Source organism: Alosa pseudoharengus, unplaced genomic scaffold (genome assembly GCF_046254945.1).
Source record: "Alosa pseudoharengus isolate Yale_2024_CS ecotype anadromous, Long Island Sound unplaced genomic scaffold, YU_APseudo_1.1 YU_APseudo_1.1_scf_11, whole genome shotgun sequence".
Lineage (NCBI taxonomy): Eukaryota > Metazoa > Chordata > Actinopteri > Clupeiformes > Clupeidae > Alosa > Alosa pseudoharengus.
In genome coordinates, this window is record NW_027468576.1 from 34,919,640 (window position 1) to 34,939,221 (window position 19,582).

At 45.3% G+C, this 19,582-nt stretch overlaps 1 protein-coding gene across 4 annotated transcripts in view; it reads right to left on the bottom strand.

The window, feature by feature from the left end:
* The window catches only part of szt2 (SZT2 subunit of KICSTOR complex), a 132,347-nt gene that overhangs the window by 84,116 nt on the left and 28,649 nt on the right, over positions 1-19,582 (bottom strand). For all 4 annotated transcript variants that reach the window (XM_076279012.1, XM_076279009.1, XM_076279010.1 and 1 more), the window contains 15 exons: positions 16,092-16,359; positions 15,131-15,302; positions 14,401-14,493; positions 14,047-14,125; positions 12,973-13,329; positions 9,450-9,588; positions 8,392-8,505; positions 7,819-7,888; positions 7,184-7,369; positions 6,718-6,975; positions 5,757-6,054; positions 3,712-3,786; positions 2,527-2,665; positions 1,616-1,742; positions 1,050-1,170 (listed from right to left, as the gene is read on the bottom strand). In XM_076279012.1, coding sequence (XP_076135127.1) covers positions 1,050-1,170; positions 1,616-1,742; positions 2,527-2,665; positions 3,712-3,786; positions 5,757-6,054; positions 6,718-6,975; positions 7,184-7,369; positions 7,819-7,888; positions 8,392-8,505; positions 9,450-9,588; positions 12,973-13,329; positions 14,047-14,125; positions 14,401-14,493; positions 15,131-15,302; positions 16,092-16,359 — 2,496 coding nt within the window. The remainder of the gene's footprint in view (positions 1-1,049; positions 1,171-1,615; positions 1,743-2,526; positions 2,666-3,711; positions 3,787-5,756; positions 6,055-6,717; positions 6,976-7,183; positions 7,370-7,818; positions 7,889-8,391; positions 8,506-9,449; positions 9,589-12,972; positions 13,330-14,046; positions 14,126-14,400; positions 14,494-15,130; positions 15,303-16,091; positions 16,360-19,582) is intronic.

The following is a 19,582-nucleotide window of genomic DNA, read 5'->3' on the forward strand; positions in this document are numbered from 1 at the left end:
TACGTAGGCGAAATTTGTTTGACATTTCTAATCGTAAACACAGACACAGCTACGTTGAAGCCTGCAGTCATGTCACTGATGTAATGGCAGTCCACTCGGCTTACTGGTTTTCGAGAATGTTGCACTTCTGTTTGTCATTGTGCACGAAACTTCACGCCAATAAATCATCAGAAATATTGCTGGCTTACGTCTACAAGCGCCCTCTTTACGTTCGTCCTAATGCCTGTTAGTTGTTTGTGGATTGCCCTATATTTGGCGTTGAAAATGGAAACGTCTTTAGACATGAAAAATCGATTTTACAATCGATTCAATGAACACTTATGTCTCAAACATCGAAAAGGATTTTTTCACAAAAGTGACAGCCCTAATATATATATATATATATATATATATATATACACAGTACATCCGTATCTGTATGTGTTTCATAATTGTGGGTGACAAACCCAGGACTATGATTTCAAGGATATCTCGCTCTGCCAGTTGAAACACGAACACTGACAACATCATAAAAAACAAAGAAACAAAGAAACAACAACAATAAAACAGCATAAAGTACAACAGTAAGCCCAAACGAGAGCCAGGAGCCCTGAATGGCTCCTCAGAGTCCTCTCTGCTCCAGGGGGACCCATTTCACAGCGCGTGCCACGGCGTTATTGCTTTCAAAAACAAGTCTCTGCGCCATCTCCTGGATCCAATTCATTTACGGACAGTGAGGCGGAACAATCAGCGATATTAGGAAATTACCCCGCCGATTGGGGCTTAACGGCCGCCATAAAACAGCACAGGCTCAAAAGGGCTGTCAGAGGGGCTCTAAAGAATCATGAGACTACACGCCACTGACGAACCCACAGTCATTCTGAATGATTAAACGTGGATGCACCGTTGACCTTATATTTACAACTGAATTGACATTGCAACTTGAGTGTGTGTGAGTGTACATACTGTATGAGCAGTGTATGGTTAGTGTATACAAGTGAGTATATGCGTCTCTCTCTCTCTTTCTCTGTGTGAGTGTGAGTGTATGTGAGTGTATATTACTGATGTACCATCGGAGTTTGCCACCCTCTGTCTGTACAGGGACTCGTTCTTCCAGATATCCTCCTCACTCTCGGCCACCAGGAGGGAGTTGCACACGTGGCTGTCGTGAAGGTCCTGCAGCAGGAGGCGCTGTGGAGCAAGAAAGGGGAGACCAGAGTGGCACATCACACACATGACCAATAAACGGGCTATCACACACATGGCCGATAAACGGACTATCGCACAAACAAATGAATGGTCAGTCACAGAAAGCACATGTAATACCACTATAGACAGTTTTCTGATTGATCCAATCTTAGCCATACGGCAGTATTTACTGGGGCCCACAGTAGACAATGGCATCAATGGCTAAAAGATGCTACAATGCTTTAGCAGTGCAAGCTAGCGCAGAGTTGGCTAGAGTAAACTCTCCCAACCCCCTACAGGAAAAAGAGGCACAGCACTGTTTCACTAATAAAGTTAACAGCCTCTTCAAACCCAAAGACTGCTGGGACTAGCTTCAACCTCCTCCTGCTTCTCCATCCCCTAAAGTCTCTCCCCATATCCTGTTGCCTGGCACAGTGGAGGACTCTACCTGGTTAACGATGCGGCAGATCTCGCCGATCTTCCTCACGAGCAGCTGATGCAGCCTCAGGTACTCTGGGATCTCCTCCTCTTCCTCCTCCCCCGAGCCTCCTCCCTCCTTCCCCCCGATCAGACTCCTGCAGACGGAGCCGGGAGGGGAGAAGCAGACTCATTAAACTTACATGCCTCCGCCGTGAACAGGGATGAGAGGAGTAAGTCATTGTCATAATAAATGCATGATGAATCGTTAAAACAATTACACGTCTACTCGTTCACCCGGTCTCGAGCACACCGCACCTCTGGCATGAACCTGTCAAGCAAGATTGCAACAGCTCCAAGTTCACAGGTTCAAGTCCTGATGAGCTCAAATACAGATCAAATGTACAACTTACCTACACTCTATATGTAACCTGCACTGCAACAAGCTTTGACTAAGGGTGTCTGCTAAATGAACGAAAGCAAATTTAAAAACACAATTGAAGATTTACTCTTTTTGGCAGAAGCTTGTTATTTGAATTCGACAGCCAATCAAATTACATTCGTCCCTTCCATGCGCCTGAAGCAATGTATTGATTGGCTAGAATACTGTATAGCTCAGTCAGACTCCCTTTGTGTGTATCCCATTTACAACGCCAGGACTTTTTGGCGTGCACAGCACACACACAGAGCAGAGCTGCAGGATCCTGAGGAGCAATTCACTGGATCTGAAAGTGTATTAAACTAGAATCGCTGACCACTCATTTAAACTCTCAAAAAGAATAATTGTGAATGATGAAACAAAACTCTGTCAAGATCTATCGAACAGCTAGTGTCCCGTACATGAATTCAGCCTAATCCTAGACTAAAAGCTTTCTTTCAATGGAGATCACCATCAAAGTTTTCTTTGTAGTCTATACTAGGCTTAATCCATGCATACGGTACCTTGAGTGGGAGAAGACTTCCACCCGGTCCTGGTGGATCTTGAGGAGGAGCCAGAAGTCCGGCATGAGTGGACTCTGGGTCTCCTGCTCGTCCAGGGTGGGACTCTCGCACTCCGAGTCGCTGCTCCCCCCGTCATAGCCTGCGGAGCACCAAAGGCATTACCCTCAGCCATTACCACACTAATGAAGGTGGATTGGAGACATTTAAATGCAGCCTCGCGTTCATGTTTAAATGAGGAGAGAGGATGAAGGGACCGCTGGCTTGGAAACAGTGGGGTTTTCGAGGGGAGGTGGGGGAATCATTCAGAGATACAAAATTTAATTTGCACACTTTTTTTTCACTTTCTTCTCCAGTGCAGTCAGTTAAGCAAGACGTATGTGGTGTACGAATTTTGCCTCGTCATGGAGTTATTAATGTCTTTAACAAGTAATGGGGCTTAGAGACAAAATACTTTGTGCAGCCAAAGTGACACTGCATACTTTCAACAATTTCTATAACTGGGAAACTAAAATTGCCACAGTTTCTCAGTTTTTTTTTTTTGCAAATGGTCTCTTTCATTGGCTTGGTATGACTGGCAGGAAAACCGGTGAACCACTTTCTTAACCAGGCACCTTTATAAGCAACACAAAATCAACAGTCTGTGGATGATCAGTTTGCATGCCAGTCAAAGCAGGAGACTTAAGACTCACTCCTATGAAACTGTGACACACTAAGGGCTGAACTAACGGACTGATTTTGAAAAAAAAAAGTTATGCACATCCTAAAATCCGTAAAAATGAGGCCTAGGTCAAAAAATATGAGAGCACTATGGGTTGTGGTTCATTCCATAAGTTAACCATAACAAATGGACTCCAATAGTGCAGAAAGGTCAGTCAGTGATCTGACAGTGGTCTGTGACGCGTTGTGGAATCTACAGTGTGGATAGTCTGTTTGAGCTGGCTAAGTGGAGGCGTCACTGTAGTCTGTTTGAGCTGGCTAAGTGGAGGCGTCACTGTAGTCTGTTTGAGCTGGCTAAGTGGAGGCATTACTGTAGTCTGTTTGAGGTGGCTAAATGGAGGCGTTACTGTGGCTAAGTGGATGCGTTACTGTGGCTAAGTGGATGCGTTACTGTAGTCTGTTTGAGCTGGCTAAATGGAGGCATTACTGTAGTCTGTTTGAGCTGGCTAAATGGAGGCGTTTTCCTACCCAACATGTCTGAGTCCAGGCTGCCTTGACTGGACACGACGCTCTGCACGCGACTGGGCCGAAGCTTCCCGCTGCCTGTGGAGAGATGGCGCAGACAGACGCTGACGTTAGGAAGACACAGGATTTCACTTTAGATATACACTGTTCACTGGTGCCAGCACTTTAAAAGAGCGCACAGTCCCACTAGATCTGTCTTTTTCGGAGAGAAACTAGTCCCCCTACGCAAAACTCGAGTCACAACGCCACCAGGGCTAAAGAGTGGAGTTTAGCGTGAGCTGCTTCTGGTGTATGTCAGAGCCCATCAGGGCAGTGTGCTGCTACCACAAGAGGAGAAGGACAGAGAGGGAGAAAGAGAGGGAGGGAAAGAAGGAGGGAGAGAGACACAGACACATATTTCTCATTCTTTCCCAATTCTTCTTATTACTACCAGTATTACTACTGTCTACACTGCACACTATATCTTTTGTCCTGTCTATGCACCAACTACTTTTTATATCACATTGCACTTTTCTGCACTTCTGGTTAGACACAAACTGCATTTTGTTGTCTCTGTACTTGTACTCTGACAATAAAGTTGAATCTAATCTAATCTAATCTCAAATAAAGCTTATTGAATTGAATTGGGATATGGAAAGAGCGAAAGGTAAGGAGATAGGGAGAGAAGAAAGAGAGAGAGAGAGAGAGAGTGCAAAGAGAGAGAGAGATAGTGATAGATAAAAAGGGAAGGAGAGAGACATAAACAGACAAAGAGGGAGGGTGAAAGAAAGTGATGGAGAGAGACAGACAGAGAGGGATAGAATGCAACAGTGAAAGAAGAGAGAGAGAGAGAGACACACAGAGTGAGGGAAGGAGGGAGAGAGAGTCAGAGACAGAGAGAAGGAGGGAAAGTAAGAGAGAGAGAATGAGAGAGAAAGCAGAGCAGGAAGAGCTGGGAGAAGAGGGGTGTGCGGTGAACCTGAAAGCTCACACTCTCCCCCCGCATGTCAACATCTGTTCCCATTTTGCCTCCTGCCAGCAGGTAATCCATACGGAGCACCCGGGAGAGTCGGCTGGCTCCCTCATAGCCGCTGTGCCGCTGGTGCTGATGCTGCTGATGGCGCCACGGCAACAGTTGCCACCGCCACCACCTCTTGCTGGGGTCTCTGGAGGCAGGTGTTTTCAGCAAGTCACCGGCTGGATGGAGCACTAACTGTCTCGGCACGACTTGCCGCGTTTAAAAAGGGCACCGTGCCCTTTACCAAAGCACCGGCAGTTTGCTTGGGGCACCGCGTTCTGTAGGGAGCACCGCTAACTCGCTGGCCCTCTGCCACACGCTCATCGCCAGGCGTCACGGTAACAGGCACGGCCCGTAAATAATACGACACGGTTCTGCTGGAAATGTGCTTTAGCGTAGACTAGGGACCGCGCTTTCAGGAACTCTATGTCCTGAGGGACTTTTTTCTGGGGAGGACTTTGAGTCCTGATAGTGAAAACACTTAAGGAAGAAACAGAGGTGGTGGATGATAGCTGCTTTATTTCTGGAGCCATGTGGTTGTTTATAGTCTGCAGCACTCACAAACCAGGCAACAAACCTACAAGTCTACAAGTTTAGTGTTGTCCTCCCACTATCAACTATGCCAAAGAAGCACAACTCAATTCAATTCAATTCAAATTTCTGATTAACTTGTAATGAATTTGATGTAGTTCCTTTTAGAATGGGACATCTACAGTATATTGCTACAAATAAGTTTCATCAAGAGCAGCCAATGTTAGCATTCAGTGCTTCTTGCCTGTCTTCACCTAAACAACTTTACATCGCCTACCCACTGGGAAGGAAGAAATCCATCTCATTTAAATCACTCATCAGTGGAGAATCTCCATACCAAGTAGTAAATGATGAATTCATATGTTTCAGATAGACAGGCCCTGCTATAACACTATTGGCACATCTAGGAAATTGCTTTCAACAAAATTGGGTAAATAAGGTGATGCAGCTTCTTTAAACCAATAACCCTTTTCAGTCAGCCTAGTCTCCCCCTGGCCCAGTGGCCCAGTGGCGTACTCACTGTGAGTGGTGGACTGCACAGACTCCGCAAGGCTGACGGCGGAGGGGGTTTTGGGGGGCGACGTGTGCTCTGAGGAGCGGTCAGTGCTGCTGCTGGCCTGGAGCTGCGCCGTGCTGCTGGTGGCCGAGCTCTGGGAGCGGACCTCCTCAGAGTCTGGACGCCCCAGAGCCTTCGCCCGGCCCGCTTCGCTGCCCGTCTCGGGCGCAGGGAGAGGCTCGCTCGCCGCCTCCCCTCCTGCCGCTCCTGCTCCGCTGTCCTCCTCCTCCTCCTTCCTCTCCTCGCTGTGCGTCTGAAGGAGCTACAAACAGGGATGAAAAGAGGAAAAAAAAGACTGAATGCAGAACACCTCCATTCAGAGCTCCAAAGCAGCTTACAGCTCAAAATGTATCGTAAAAGCACCAATTTCAAAAGCGCCCCTTTCATTAAAAAATTCTAAAACAAAGATGTGTTTTAATACTTCAAAATAACATTTGATAAATGAACCTTACATTTTTCAGTAGCCATAGGTGTGTAGATTTGAACAAAATCTGGTTTGGTTCTTAATGGGAGCATGCTTAATTTTGTTTACCGATTTTGTTTGCTCGGAGTTTGGTGCTGGGCTGGTGGGTGCCCTATTTCCACCCACTCACTCGGCACATTTATGGTTAGACCAAGAATTCTCGTTGCAAGATCAAAATTCCACTGGAGCTCCAAATGGATTTGTACACGCAGCCCTACAACACTGTTTACAACTCTTCGAGTCACGGTAAAATGTCATTTTTGGTACATAGCTAATTTAGATACACCTATGGGGTGGGTGCTTGTGTTTCTTTAGGAATCCGTCATCTTGGTTTGTATAGAAATGAATATTAAGTGACACGTACACGTAAAAGGGCGGAAATACGGTGACGTTCCTATATGTATTGGACTGGTAACACTATGAAATGTATCTCTTTTTGCAGTCCCTCATGAAGTGGCCTACCTCAGCTTCCACCTCCCTGCTTTCCGCTTCAGCTTTGACCTCAGGAGCTTTGCGTGGGGAGTAGCTACTGGCCTGGGTGCTGGCAGGTTCCTCTGGTTCAGGAAAGTGATTGGTCTGCTCCCTGGAGAAGGCGGTGCTCTCCGAGAGGCGCTTGACCGCTTGCAGCCTTTGAGGGTGAAGCCGACTCAGGGACATGTAGTGGAAGTTCTCCTGCTCCCCGTTCAGAACATAACCAGTGAAGGACAGGCGCCTGAACTCCTGCGCACAGACACAGACACAGACACAGTCCACACATGGGTAAAGACAAAAATAGTCAGTGCATGTTTATCTTCATTGAGTTGGGTATAGATAGATAGATAGCTAGATACTTTATTGATCCCCAAGGGGAAATTCAAGAATAGTTTGTTTTAATATGGTGTGCTGCAGAGGGGCATGAGCAGGAGGCATGAGCTGGAGGCATGCAGACCTCTTTGAACTTCTCCAGCGACTGCTCGGGCCCAAACACAAACTGCAGGGGCACCACCTCGTAGTGGCATCGTGGACGCCCGCAGGAGCGGCACACGTGATTGGCCACCTTCTGCAGGGTGGACGTGTTGATGATGCGAGAGTGCCGTAGAGCTGAGACGATCTCATCCTGCAGCAGCCAGCGGATCTGCAGAGACCAGGAGAGAGAGGGAGAGAGAGAGAGAGAAGGAGAGGGAGAGAGAGAGAGAGAGAAGGAGAGAGAGAGAAGGAGAGGGAGAGAGAGAGAGAGGAGAGGGAGAGAGAGAGAGAGAGGGAGAGGGAGAGGGAGAGGGAGAGAGAGTGAGAGAGAGAGGAGAGGGAGAGAGAGAGAGAGGAGAGGGAGAGAGAGCGAAAGAGAGAGAGAGAGAGAGAGAGAGGGAGAGGGAAAGAGAGTGAGAGAGAGAGAATGTAAGCAAGAAGAGAGATATTGAAGTGGACAGATAAAAATAATGAGCTCATCTACATGCTACATCTACAGAGCATCTATAGACCATGGAGAAGATAAGGCATATGGATCAGAGCCAGGTGTTGACTTTTATTTAGCCATAAGATTTAGCGATCCCAACCTCATTCCATGAGGACAGCATACACGCTCACCTCATCCATGGTGGCCAACACTGCCATTTTATGAGGAACGGGCAGTTTGGACAGGGGATCACCCGAGACCCTGGAAAACATGGAAATGAGACTATTAATAAATTCAGCTTTACCTATTTATAAGGCACCATCAAAAAAACAGCACTGTCTGAGCCCGCAGCCTTGAAAGATCAAAGCCTCTATCTGCCATTCACCAAAGCCTGACCAATCAGAGTACTGTATAATGTGTTCAATCTTGGCATGTGTCACCCTCTGTCTCTCTCACACACCTGACACCCTGCGCCAGAAGGGTCCTAAAGCCCTCTCCACTCAAGTCTCTTGATCGCCCAGCACTCCTACCTAGACGGGAAAGCATCCCGATTCCCAAAGCATTCATATTTCATATCAGCTCAGCCTTTTCCCCAACACTTCAGATTTCCCCAGTAGAACTCTCCAGCCTGAAGCCATATAGCCTCAAGTGCTCTTCCTCATTCTTGCTCATACGCACACATCTTTCTTCTCCTCTTCTTCCTCCTACCACAAATCCCCTGCGCTGGTTCCCCTCGGCAACCCCCATCATGACCTCTGACCTACCCGTCCATGCCGACGCCCCGCAGGTCCAGCGCCCCCATGAGCTCCTCGTCGGAGCGGTAGGACGATGGTTGGCCAGGAGAGCGGTTCAAAGACACGCTGGACTCCGACGTGTACCTGCACACAGAAAGCGGAGAGGACAGGAAGGCAGGAAGGAGGGATAGAGAGAGGAGAGAGAGAGGAGAGATGGAGGGATAGAGAGAGGTAGATAGAGAGGTAGAGAGGAGAGATGGAGAGATAGAGAGAGGTAGAGGAGAGATGGAGGGATAGAGATAGGTAGTAAGAGAGGAGAGATGGAGGGATAGAGAGAGGTAGAGAGAAATGAGAGATGGAGGGATAGAGAGAGGTAGAGAGAGAGGTAGAGGAGAGATGGAGGGATGGAAAGAGGTAGAGAGGAGAGATGGAGGGAGAGAGGTAGAGAGAGAGGTAGAGAGGAGAGATGGAGGGATGGAGAGAGAGAGAGGAGAGATAGAGGACACAGAAAGGTAAAGAGAAGAGGAGAGATGGAGGGATAGAGAGAGGTAGAGAGGAGAGATAGAGGGATAGAGAGAGGTAGAGAGGAGAGATGGAGGGCAGAGAGAGGTAGAAAGGAGAGATGGAGCGATATAGAGAGGTAGAGAGGAGAGAAAGGGATAGAGAGAGGTAGAGAGGAGAGATAGAGGGATAGGAAGAGGTAGAGAGGAGAGATGGAGGGATATAGAGAGGTAGACAGGAGAGATGGAGGGATAGAGAGAGGTAGAGAGGAGAGATGGAGGGATAGAGAGAAGTAGAGAGGAGATGGAGGGATAGAGAAAAGAAAATAAAAAAAAGAAGTCATGGAAAAAAAGATTCAAAAATTGCAAAAATGTATGAAAAAAATGTAAGAAAGAAAAAGAGAGCCAGACAGACAGACAGAGAGTGAAAGAGAGAGAGAGAGAGAGAGAAAGAAGGAAAGAAAGAAAAAATAAAAGATTCTGTAAATGCGCTCATTCATGCAGTGAGTTTGTGCTGGCCAAACCCCCCTCAGCCAGGTCATGCGTGTTAAGAGTGGATAATTCTGCTCTATTGATTTTGGACTTCACCTGTTATGATGGAAGTCTGAAGGGATGACCTCTATCTCCAGGGGCAACGTCAGGACAAAAATGTCCAGTGTAACCGAAAGGTCGCCCAGGTCAACTGACTGAAGGGACTCTTTGTTCTCCAGACAAGAAATGACCTCTCCTGTAAATAATGTAAGAGCCGGAAAGGGCAAATGAGACAAAAAAAACATCTCCACGGCAACTGTGGCACTGCAAAACCTGCGACAAAAGAGACTCTTGGCAGCGCACAATCACATAATCGCTAATCACTTAAGAGAGTTCACGCTGTCAAAATGTAAAAGACTCTCAAGAAGGAAGGCAATAAGATGTTAGCCAGTGTTTTGAGGCAGTGTTTGTTAATGAGGAGTGCTGTATCAAAATGGGTTAATTAGCAAATGTCAAAAAAGAGTGCAAGAGTAGCCGATTTAATCATTTCATTTATTTCTAGAGCTCATTTCAACAAACAAAAGTGGTATGAAATTAAATGATTAGAAAAGTTCAAATCAAAGTGTTTATGTTTGTAGCTGTGTGTGTATATTTTATTTATTAATGCATTCTGTCATTTAGCTGGCACTCTTATGCAAAGCAACTTAAAGTGAACTGATTACAGGGATAGTCTCAGGGTTAGGGACCGTTCGTTATTTATAAACTGGGTCACCGGAGGAAAATAGGGGAGGGTCATGTCTTTTTATTCTTTGTTGAGGGGAGGGTCACCTACTGTAACTTTTTTTTGTCTAGGAGGGAGGGTCACCCATCTTTTGTATCAATGAAAACAGCAAAAAATCAAAGTGGCTTGTTTGATTGTTGATTTCTGTCGCCATATAACGTTCTCTTTCGTTCCATAGCTCTGTCAACATTGAACAATGAAAATAAGAGAGATTTCCCGGGTTTCTCACGCAAAATACGGAAAATGTCAACATTCGTCCCCATTAACGTTGGAAGGGTTGGAGCAACAAAGTAGCCTACTTTATTCACGCCTAACAGCCTATATCCATTTGGTCAACTTTATCCAGCCCTAAAAAAGCAAAATTTAACTTTGGTTTACTTGTAATTTACCGTGTAGCCTAACTTTAAACAGTGTGCATGCTTAACACAAAGCATACTTGTGCTTCATTCATCCACACATCCAGCTCCTAACGTTTTGACAAGCATTTCTACCAATTGACCTTGTTCCTGCCCATCTCTAGCTTTGCTGTCTCCATCCTTTCTGTTTTTGTTGTTTGCAAAAAAATATATAGTATTATCGGTAACCAGCAACAAGTGCAATTTGTTAATCGCTGTCATTCTCTCTCCTGCCAACAAAAATGTGTTAGGCCTACGTTCCAAGTAGCAGTGCGTAATTCTGCTTCATAAAGTTGAACAAATACATTTGGTCATATAAATAGCCAGTTTATGGTCTACAGTGTAGTTGGTAAGTTATGGTAGGCCAACTTGGAGTGAATATACAGGGGGAATTCTTTGTCTAGCTGAGTAGCCTGGCAGGTGCGCACGTAGGCATAGCCTACGGCCGAACACCGCAAGCGCTAATGAATCTTGCTCTCACGACAACCACGTCGTTAACTTAAATAGGCCTAGGTTAACATCACTCTGAGTTCGCATTCAAGCAAGCAAAACGATGATTTGAATACATCTGTTTCACTGGAAGGGCAAGGGGTAACAACAGGACAACACAGACAGGCCAGAATGCAGGACTAATGCTATGCGTATTACAGTAATATGGGATATTCTACGGGAAAATATTAAAACGGCAAGACAGCAGGGAAACGTTAAAATGATAAACCCGGAAAAAGTTGGCATGTTAGGTATTTTTCGGTCCCTGTGATTATTTGTGAAATTGTGCAAACGGCCTTTTCAAGTCATTTGAGAAGGAAGGAGTGTAGCAAGCTCCCAAATTGACGCTCGTCTGAGAAATTGAGTTTTGGATAATGTTCAGCTTCGGCAGCTTTACAATGACTGAGGAAGCCTAGAGACGAGTCCATAGCAACAAGTTCATGTGTTGAATTTGTTATTACCCAGTGTGCTTTGTTGAATGGTCTCAATGCTTTATTGTTTTATTTCATGTGAATACTTACTAGAGGAGAAACTTTTCAAGTAGGCTAATGCAGTTGCAGGAAGTGTGCATTTAGTTTCCATGCTTATTGTGTTTCCACAACAATGTTAGGAGTAAATCTACTGAAATGGCCACCATCTTGGTGAAGCGTGATGTGTAAGATCAGAAAGCAGAGGTTGATTTTAGGACGGTAGCATATGTTGATGTGATATCATAGCGCGTACAGTAAGAGCGTGGGCGGAAGACATCGACAATTTGCCGGGGAGGGTCATGTCATTTTTGAAAATGCTGCTGGAGGGTCGTTGAAAATTATATTGCAGGCAGGGGAGGGTCACGCAACTTTTGATCGAAGCACTCAAAATCCCTCCGGTGATCCCGTTTATAAATAACGAACGGTCCCTTACAGATTACAGGGATAGTCTCAGGGTTACAGATTACAGGGATAGTCTCAGGGTTACAGATTACAGGGATAGTCTCAAGTGAACTGATTACAGGGATAGTCTCAGGGTTACAGATTACAGGGATAGTCTCAGGGTTAAGTGAACTGATTACAGGGATAGTCTCAGGGTTACAGATTACAGGGATAGTCTCAGGGTTAAGTGAACTCATTACAGGGATAGTCTCAGGGTTACAGATTACAGGGATAGTCTCAGGGTTAAGTGAACTGATTAAATTGATAGTTTCAGGGTTAAGTGAACTGATTACATGGATAGTCTCAGGGTTAAGGTCCCAGGGTTAAGTGGCACAATGGTGGCATGAACTGATTACAGGGATAGTCTCAGGGTTAAGTGAACTGATTACAGGGATAGTCTCAGGGTTACAGATTACAGGGATAGTCTCTGGGTTAAGTGAACTGATTACAGGGATAGTTTTAGGGTTACAGATTACAGGGATAGTCTCAGGGTTACAGATTACAGGGATAGTCTCAGGGTTAAGTGAACTGATTACAGGGATAGTCTCAGGGTTACAGATTACAGGGATAGTCTCAGGGTTAAGTGAACTGATTAAATTGATAGTTTCAGGGTTAAGTGAACTGATTACATGGATAGTCTCAGGGTTAAGGTCCCAGGGTTAAGTGGCACAATGGTGGCATGAACTGATTACAGGGATAGTCTCAGGGTTAAGTGAACTGATTACAGGGATAGTCTCAGGGTTACAGATTACAGGGATAGTCTCTGGGTTAAGTGAACTGATTACAGGGATAGTTTTAGGGTTACAGATTACAGGGATAGTCTCAGGGTTAAGTGAACTGATTACAGGGATAGTCTCAGGGTTACAGATTACAGGGATAGTTTCAGGGTTAAGTGGCACAATGGTGGCATCCCCAGGGATTGAACCCACAATCCTCTGGTGCTTCATCTGGAGGCCCAGATCCCCACTAGACCACCACCATGTGTGTGTAGATGCGTCTGTGTGTGTGTGTGTGTGTGTGTGTGTGTGTGTGTGTGTGTACAGATGTGCATGTGTGCGTCTCACCCAGGCAGGTGGGCAGTGTCTGGATGGGCATGGAGCCGTGGCTGCTCTTGATATTGACGGAGCAGGTGAGGTGGACGAACAGCGGGGGCATCTCGGGCTGTGGCCCCTCGGCCTCCAGCAGCGAGTCTCCGTCCAGGATGCTGAAGGAATCCTCGTCCTGGTTCACGGTGTTCGAGTCCGACAGAGACTCGTCCTCGCCCCCTCCACCTCTGCCCCTAGCGCCATAACCACCGCCTGGACCCTCCTCCTCGCCACCACTGCTGCCCAGGGCGTCCATCCGACGCACGGCCTGCTCCCGGTACTCCACCTCCAGATCCGTGTCGCTCTCAGTCACGATGCGACAGCCGGACATGGTCTCTGGGGGGGACGGGAGGAAACAGATGAGCTGACCCACGCTGTGGCTGTATCTAGCTTTCCATTTTGTCACGACAACCATGCCAGCTTTTTACTTTCAACACACAGTATATTCATGGTCAAGCATGTGGTTATATCTGGATGTTCAAGATTGAAGACTGGGACTTGTAAACGCATGTAAATGAAACATGGGCACATTCTTGGTCTGCGCAGTTGAATGTCAGGTCTAAATCTGGAAACATGCAGGGAAAAGTCTACTGCCAAGGTCCTTTTAGGCAAGTCCCTCCACTCGGCGGCCATATTGTAACACTTTTTGGGCACTTATCGGGAATCTATTTTGGGTAGAAATGCGTGCGCGCAAGGCTTCATGACAACAACCTTACTCCAGTCACACGATTGGCACGATGTATTCACAACACAGCACATGATTGTTACAATGTGTTGGCTTTTTTGCTGCGGAAGGTGGCGGGATAGGTGTAGACAACTGCCATATTGCCGTTATAAACTAGCCCCATGCATTTCTATGGAGGATATTTTGAGTGCTGTGTCTCCTCATTTGACTCTGCTGCTGCTGAGGCAGTTTCAGCAGTGACAAATGCATTTCCCCTTTTCAACACGGGCACAGACAATACTGCACTCTGTAGAAGTATACAGAAATATTCAGTGGACAGAAGGCAAGGTGGAGTTGAGGAAGGTCGGGGTGGGTTGACCATTACTCACCGTCCTCCGTAGCCAGCTCTGCCTCGGACACCTCCATCTCCTCACTGGGCCTCCTCTCCTCCTCACACTCAACATCCTCCTGTGAAACACACACACACACACACACACACACACACACACACACACACACAGAAACACAGACACACAGACACACACACATACACACACACAAACACACACAGACACAGACACACAGACACACAGACACAGACACACAGACACACAGACACACACACACAGATACACACAGAGTTCAATAGCAGCCAAAGGCCAAGGCAGCAACAACAACAGCCAAAGACAGGTTAACAACCACCTCCAGAAAGAAAGAAAAGCAAACTGTATTTGCACACACACCTCTTTCTTGGATGATGGCGGGCAGTAGAAGAAATAGTGTGGGTTGGAAGGCACCGTCTTGAAGTATTGAGCACCGATCTCCATGAATTTATCCTGTTATTATAGAGGGGAGCAAATATCAGCATTTGCATTTAATTATCAACCAGTCAATTCTTCTTCACTTTAGTTCTATGCTTTTATATGTAGAACATTAACATTGTTGGAAGCCTCGGAGTCAACAGTGGTAAAAACAACCTCCTTAAGCAGAGAGACCTTAGTCTCAACCCTGCTCAGAAGGGGGGCATGTACCAGTGACCCGCCCAGTAACGAGACAGTAATGAGAAATGAGAAATGAGAATGAGACAAAGGGAGAGTCAGGGACGAGGGGGAGAGAGACATAGCAACACAGACATGAGAGGAACACAGGCCTGACATTCACATCTGGTTAATCAGGAGTCCTGGATAATATGGGATATGGGCTGGAACTAATGACCATTTTCATGGTCGATTAATTTGTTGTTTATTTTATTGATTAATCAATTAGATGTTTAATCTATAAAATGTCAGAGAATGTTGAAAAAGGTAAATCAGTGTTTCCCAAAGCCCAAGATGACATCCTACAAAATGCTTTGTTTTGTTATATTCAGTTTCAGAAAATCAAATATAAGAAACTAGAATCAGAGAATGTTTACTTTTTTCCTTCAAATGACTCCAACTGATACATTTATTATCCAAATGATTGTATAAGCACCTGTATAATCTTGTGGAGATCTGGATACACTTCACACTTCTGCTGGGAGCTGAGGAGTGACAGAGGGAATTCTGGGAATCTGGAGGACTTGGGCTCGTCTGCGGCGAGTGGAGAGGTGGGGTCGGATGACCACTCTCTGGTCTCGACCTCGCTCCCATCCTCCAGGTCAACGCTGTCAGTGCAAAAGTTTCAAAATATAAATGTAAGGGGGAAAAAACAGCAGGAGACACAAGATATCCCTGCTAGGCTAGCACTTTAAAATGACTGCACTTGTTGTCCATGTTATTGATGATATGATCCATGATGGAAAATTATTTTTGTCAAATCTTAATTATTTATGTGTGTGTGTGTGCGCGTACGTATGTGCGTGTGCGTGTGCGTGTGCGTGTGCGTGTGCGTGTGCGTGTGCATGTGCGTGTGCGTGTGCGTGTGCGTGTGCGTGTGCGTGCGTGCATGCTTGTATGTGCGTGTGTGTGTGTGTGTGTGTGTGTGTGTGCATGTATGCTTGTGTGTGCGTGCTTGTGTGTGCCTTTGACCCTCTCTCAGATGTGTACCCTAGCCTGCAGCAGTCGTACGCTAAAAATGCCAATAACCTTTAAAGCAGACAATCTGTCACCAGCAGCTGTGGGAGTAGCTACATGCAGACAAGATGACAGGAGCCGGATGAGTTTCTTTTTCATATAAATGACCAATGCATCACTCAATTTAGACCTAATGCGATTTTAATTGAGTGACAACTTAACTAAAGCTTTAATAACTGAGCAATACAAATCTAAGAACTAGGCAAAATCAATTTGCAGCTCACACATGCCACAAAATAGCTTAGACACATACACCCTCCTCGCAGCCTGACTCTACAGTTTATCAGTCGTTTAAATTAGGACCACATGTATTTCTCCCCTATTGGTGACCAACAGTGTCACTCAATGCATCACTCCTATATGATGCCACTTCTGAGTACCTGAAGGAGGAGACCAGGGCGGGCCTCTCCCTCGGGCCATCCTCCTCGGCCTCCCCGAGGATGAAGGTGGCTGGTGCACTGGGGGGGTCGGGGGCCCCTGGCCCCCCGAAGGCGCGGTGGCGCTCCTTGAAGACGCGCACATGGCCACAGAGCGTCTGCAGGAAGGCTGTGATGTCGATCTCTTGCAGCGACTCCTCGCAGTAGTCCATGGTCGTCAGCACGTCCTGGGAGCTGATACCGTACGACTGCTGCAGGCTGCGGTACACACCTAGGAGAGGGTCAAAGGCAGACACAAGCACGCGCACAGACACACACGCACACAGACACACAGGCACACAGACACACACGCACACACGCACACCCACAGACATGCACACACACACACACGCACATACACACACGCACATAAATAATTAAGATTTGACAAAATAATTTTCCATCATGTCAAGTCAAGTCAAGTTTATTTATATAGCGCATTTCATACACAGAGGTCATTCAATGTGCTTTACATAAACAAAACCAAACAATAATAACAAATAAAAGCATAGAAGGGCAATATAGTCAAAGAATAGTTAAAAGGTAAAGATCATAATAAAAAGAAAACATAAAACACAAGGTAAAATCATTTAAAAATAAAGAATAATTGGTAAGCAAAAACAAAGGCAAAAGTAGTTAAAAAAGTAATAAAAGACAAAGTAGAATAATTATCAAGGCAGATTCAGAATTTGTAACTCGGCACAGTTAGCAGAAAGCATCTGAGAACAGTTTGGTCTTAAGTCTAGATTTAAAACTGGCTACAGTTGGGGCCTTTTTAATGTCATCCGAAAGTTGGTTCCACAGCTGAGCCGCATAGCAGTTAAAAGCTGCTTCACCATGTTTAGTTCTAACTGTAGGTTTTACTAGCAGGTTTTTCACCTGGGACCTGAGAGGACGAGAAGGTGTGTACTGCTGAAGCATGTCTGACAAGTATTTAGGTCCTGCTCCATTTACTGATTTATAAACAAGCAATAGTGCTTTAAAGTCAATTCTGTAACTTACTGCAGTGTTTCCCAAAGTCTGGGTCGCGACCCACGGGTGGGTCGCAGGAGATTTTATTTGTGTCGCCAGCACAATTTATGTTGTGTTATAGCCGCCCTAACTGATACCATTTGTCATTTGATACCAGGAAAGCTAACAGTTTTCTATTAGGATGTACAGTCACGGTTTTGTCATAAAAGCTCATGAAACTGGGGGACGAACGCATCGCAGAGGGGGAGCCAGAGCATGGATATCTACCTCTCAAAATGAAACCGTTCTGTGGGGCGCCTGCCATGTACCCAGGCTTGGAATTTCACCATTCTGGGGGCAAGGCCACTTGGCCTTCAGTTGGGCATATTTGGTGGGGGGCACAAAGGCCACATGTCAGGGCACCAAGGCCAAAGTTAACTATACAGTAGTAGGCTATAAAAAGTATCAAAGTTGTATTTAGCCTATTCACTGCAGTAGACCTGCATCACTATATGAAACTTTACAAAAACATGAAACATGACATATTACATAGAACTGTAAATCATCTGACCATCTAATATTTACAGAAATTTTACAGCAAAACCTTCAGTAGTGATTAAATTGAATTATATTAGGCCTATTTACTTTTCTCGCGAACCGTTCAACACAGCAATTATCGGCTAACATCGTTTAAAAGCTGAGAAAAAGCTCTTTCATGTGATACATGTGATGTCTGTGTGATGAATAGGCTACTTCGCGAGTAGTTCAACTGAGAATGGGTGAATTTGGACGCACTTTCTTTCTTGCGCTGTCACTTTCTCCACTGCGTAAAAGACTAAATTAATTCGCGCTGTGAATGCTAAGATTATTTTGACAGGCCACAGGCTAAATAAAAATCGCTATTAGTAGGACGCAAAGCAGAATATTGAAAGAAGGGGGCACCAAGGCCACCGTGGCCTGTAAACCTCTGATTTTCAAAGGGGCCTCACGGCCAACGCAAGGGGCTACGACGGCCATGGCCGTCGTGGCCGCCGTGAAATTCCTACCCTGCATGTACCTCACAGTTGCAAACTGCAAGGAACATGAATCCGCCTATTTGCACGAACATTAAGAGATACCAGTGCATTATATTAGGCTACAATTTAAATACTATTCCTCTCGTTTTCTACCTCGCTAACTCAAAGTAAAGGTGCATTCTTCCGGCTATTGCGCAAAAGCCTCTTGTTCTGATATAACAACTATACAATATAATATAATACAACAATACAATATAACGACTTGAGTTATTTGCTGTTTACATCGGAATTGACGTCCACAGTGTTATGGACCCATTTGTCTGCAACGCAACGTAGCCTACAACATTTTTTTTAGAAATACAGGAACAGCTTACTATGCTGACGAATGACGACTGCGCAACATGCGAGAATTTCTCTAACTCTCGGATGTGCATTAAAACGTATCTTTTCAGTAGTCATTTCCAACTTTTCACGCTGATGGTGCTCAAAATGCAACACAACCGTGTTCAAAGCAGGATCTATCTATCTAGATCCTATAGCAATGTATGGTTGGGGCCATAGAAAAGTTGGAGAACCTGTGGCCTAAAACAATATTGGTGGTTGCAGGGTAGATTTGAAATGAAATGGGTCGCGATGGTCTGTCATTTTTAAAAAGTGGGTCCCCAGAAAAAAAGTTTGGGAAACACTGACTTACTGGAAGCCAGTGCAAGGACTTAAGAATTGGAGTAATGTGGTCAGTTCTTTTAGTTTTTGTTAGAATCCTAGCTGCTGCATTTTGTATCACCTGAAGCTGTTTAATAATCTTTTTAGGAAGGCCTGTGAACAGACCATTGCAGTAATCAACCCTGCTGGAGATAAATGCATGAATGAGTTTTTCTAAGTCATGTTTTGACATCAGCCCTCTGAGTTTGGCAATATTTTTGAGGTGGTAAAAAGCTGATTTAGTTATTGCTTAAATGTGGCTGTTGAAATTTAGATCACTGTCAATTAATACACCAAGATTTTTAACATTATCCATTGCCTTCAACCCTTTTGTGTCAAGGAGAGTGGCAAACCTAAGTCTTGCCTCCTTTTTACCAAATATAATTACTTCAGTTTTTTCTTTGTTCAGCTGAAGAAAATTTTGAGACATCCAGGTCTTTATTTGTTCTATACACTGACACACAGATTCAAGAGGACCATAGTCGTTTGGTGATAGAGCTAAGTAAATTTGTGTGTCATCTGCATAGCTATGATATGAAATCAAATTATTTTGAATGATTTGTCCAAGTGGGAGCATATAGAGGTTGAATAATAGTGGCCCCAAGATCGACCCCTCGGGAACACCACAGGTCAAGGACGTTGGTGTTGTGGTACAGTTTTCGATGGCAACAAAGAAGCTCCTTTCTTGTAGATATGATTTTAGCCAGTTGATAACTATGCCTGTAAATCCAACCCAGTGTTCTAGTCTGTGTAGTAAAATATTGTGATCAACAGTGTCAAATGCTG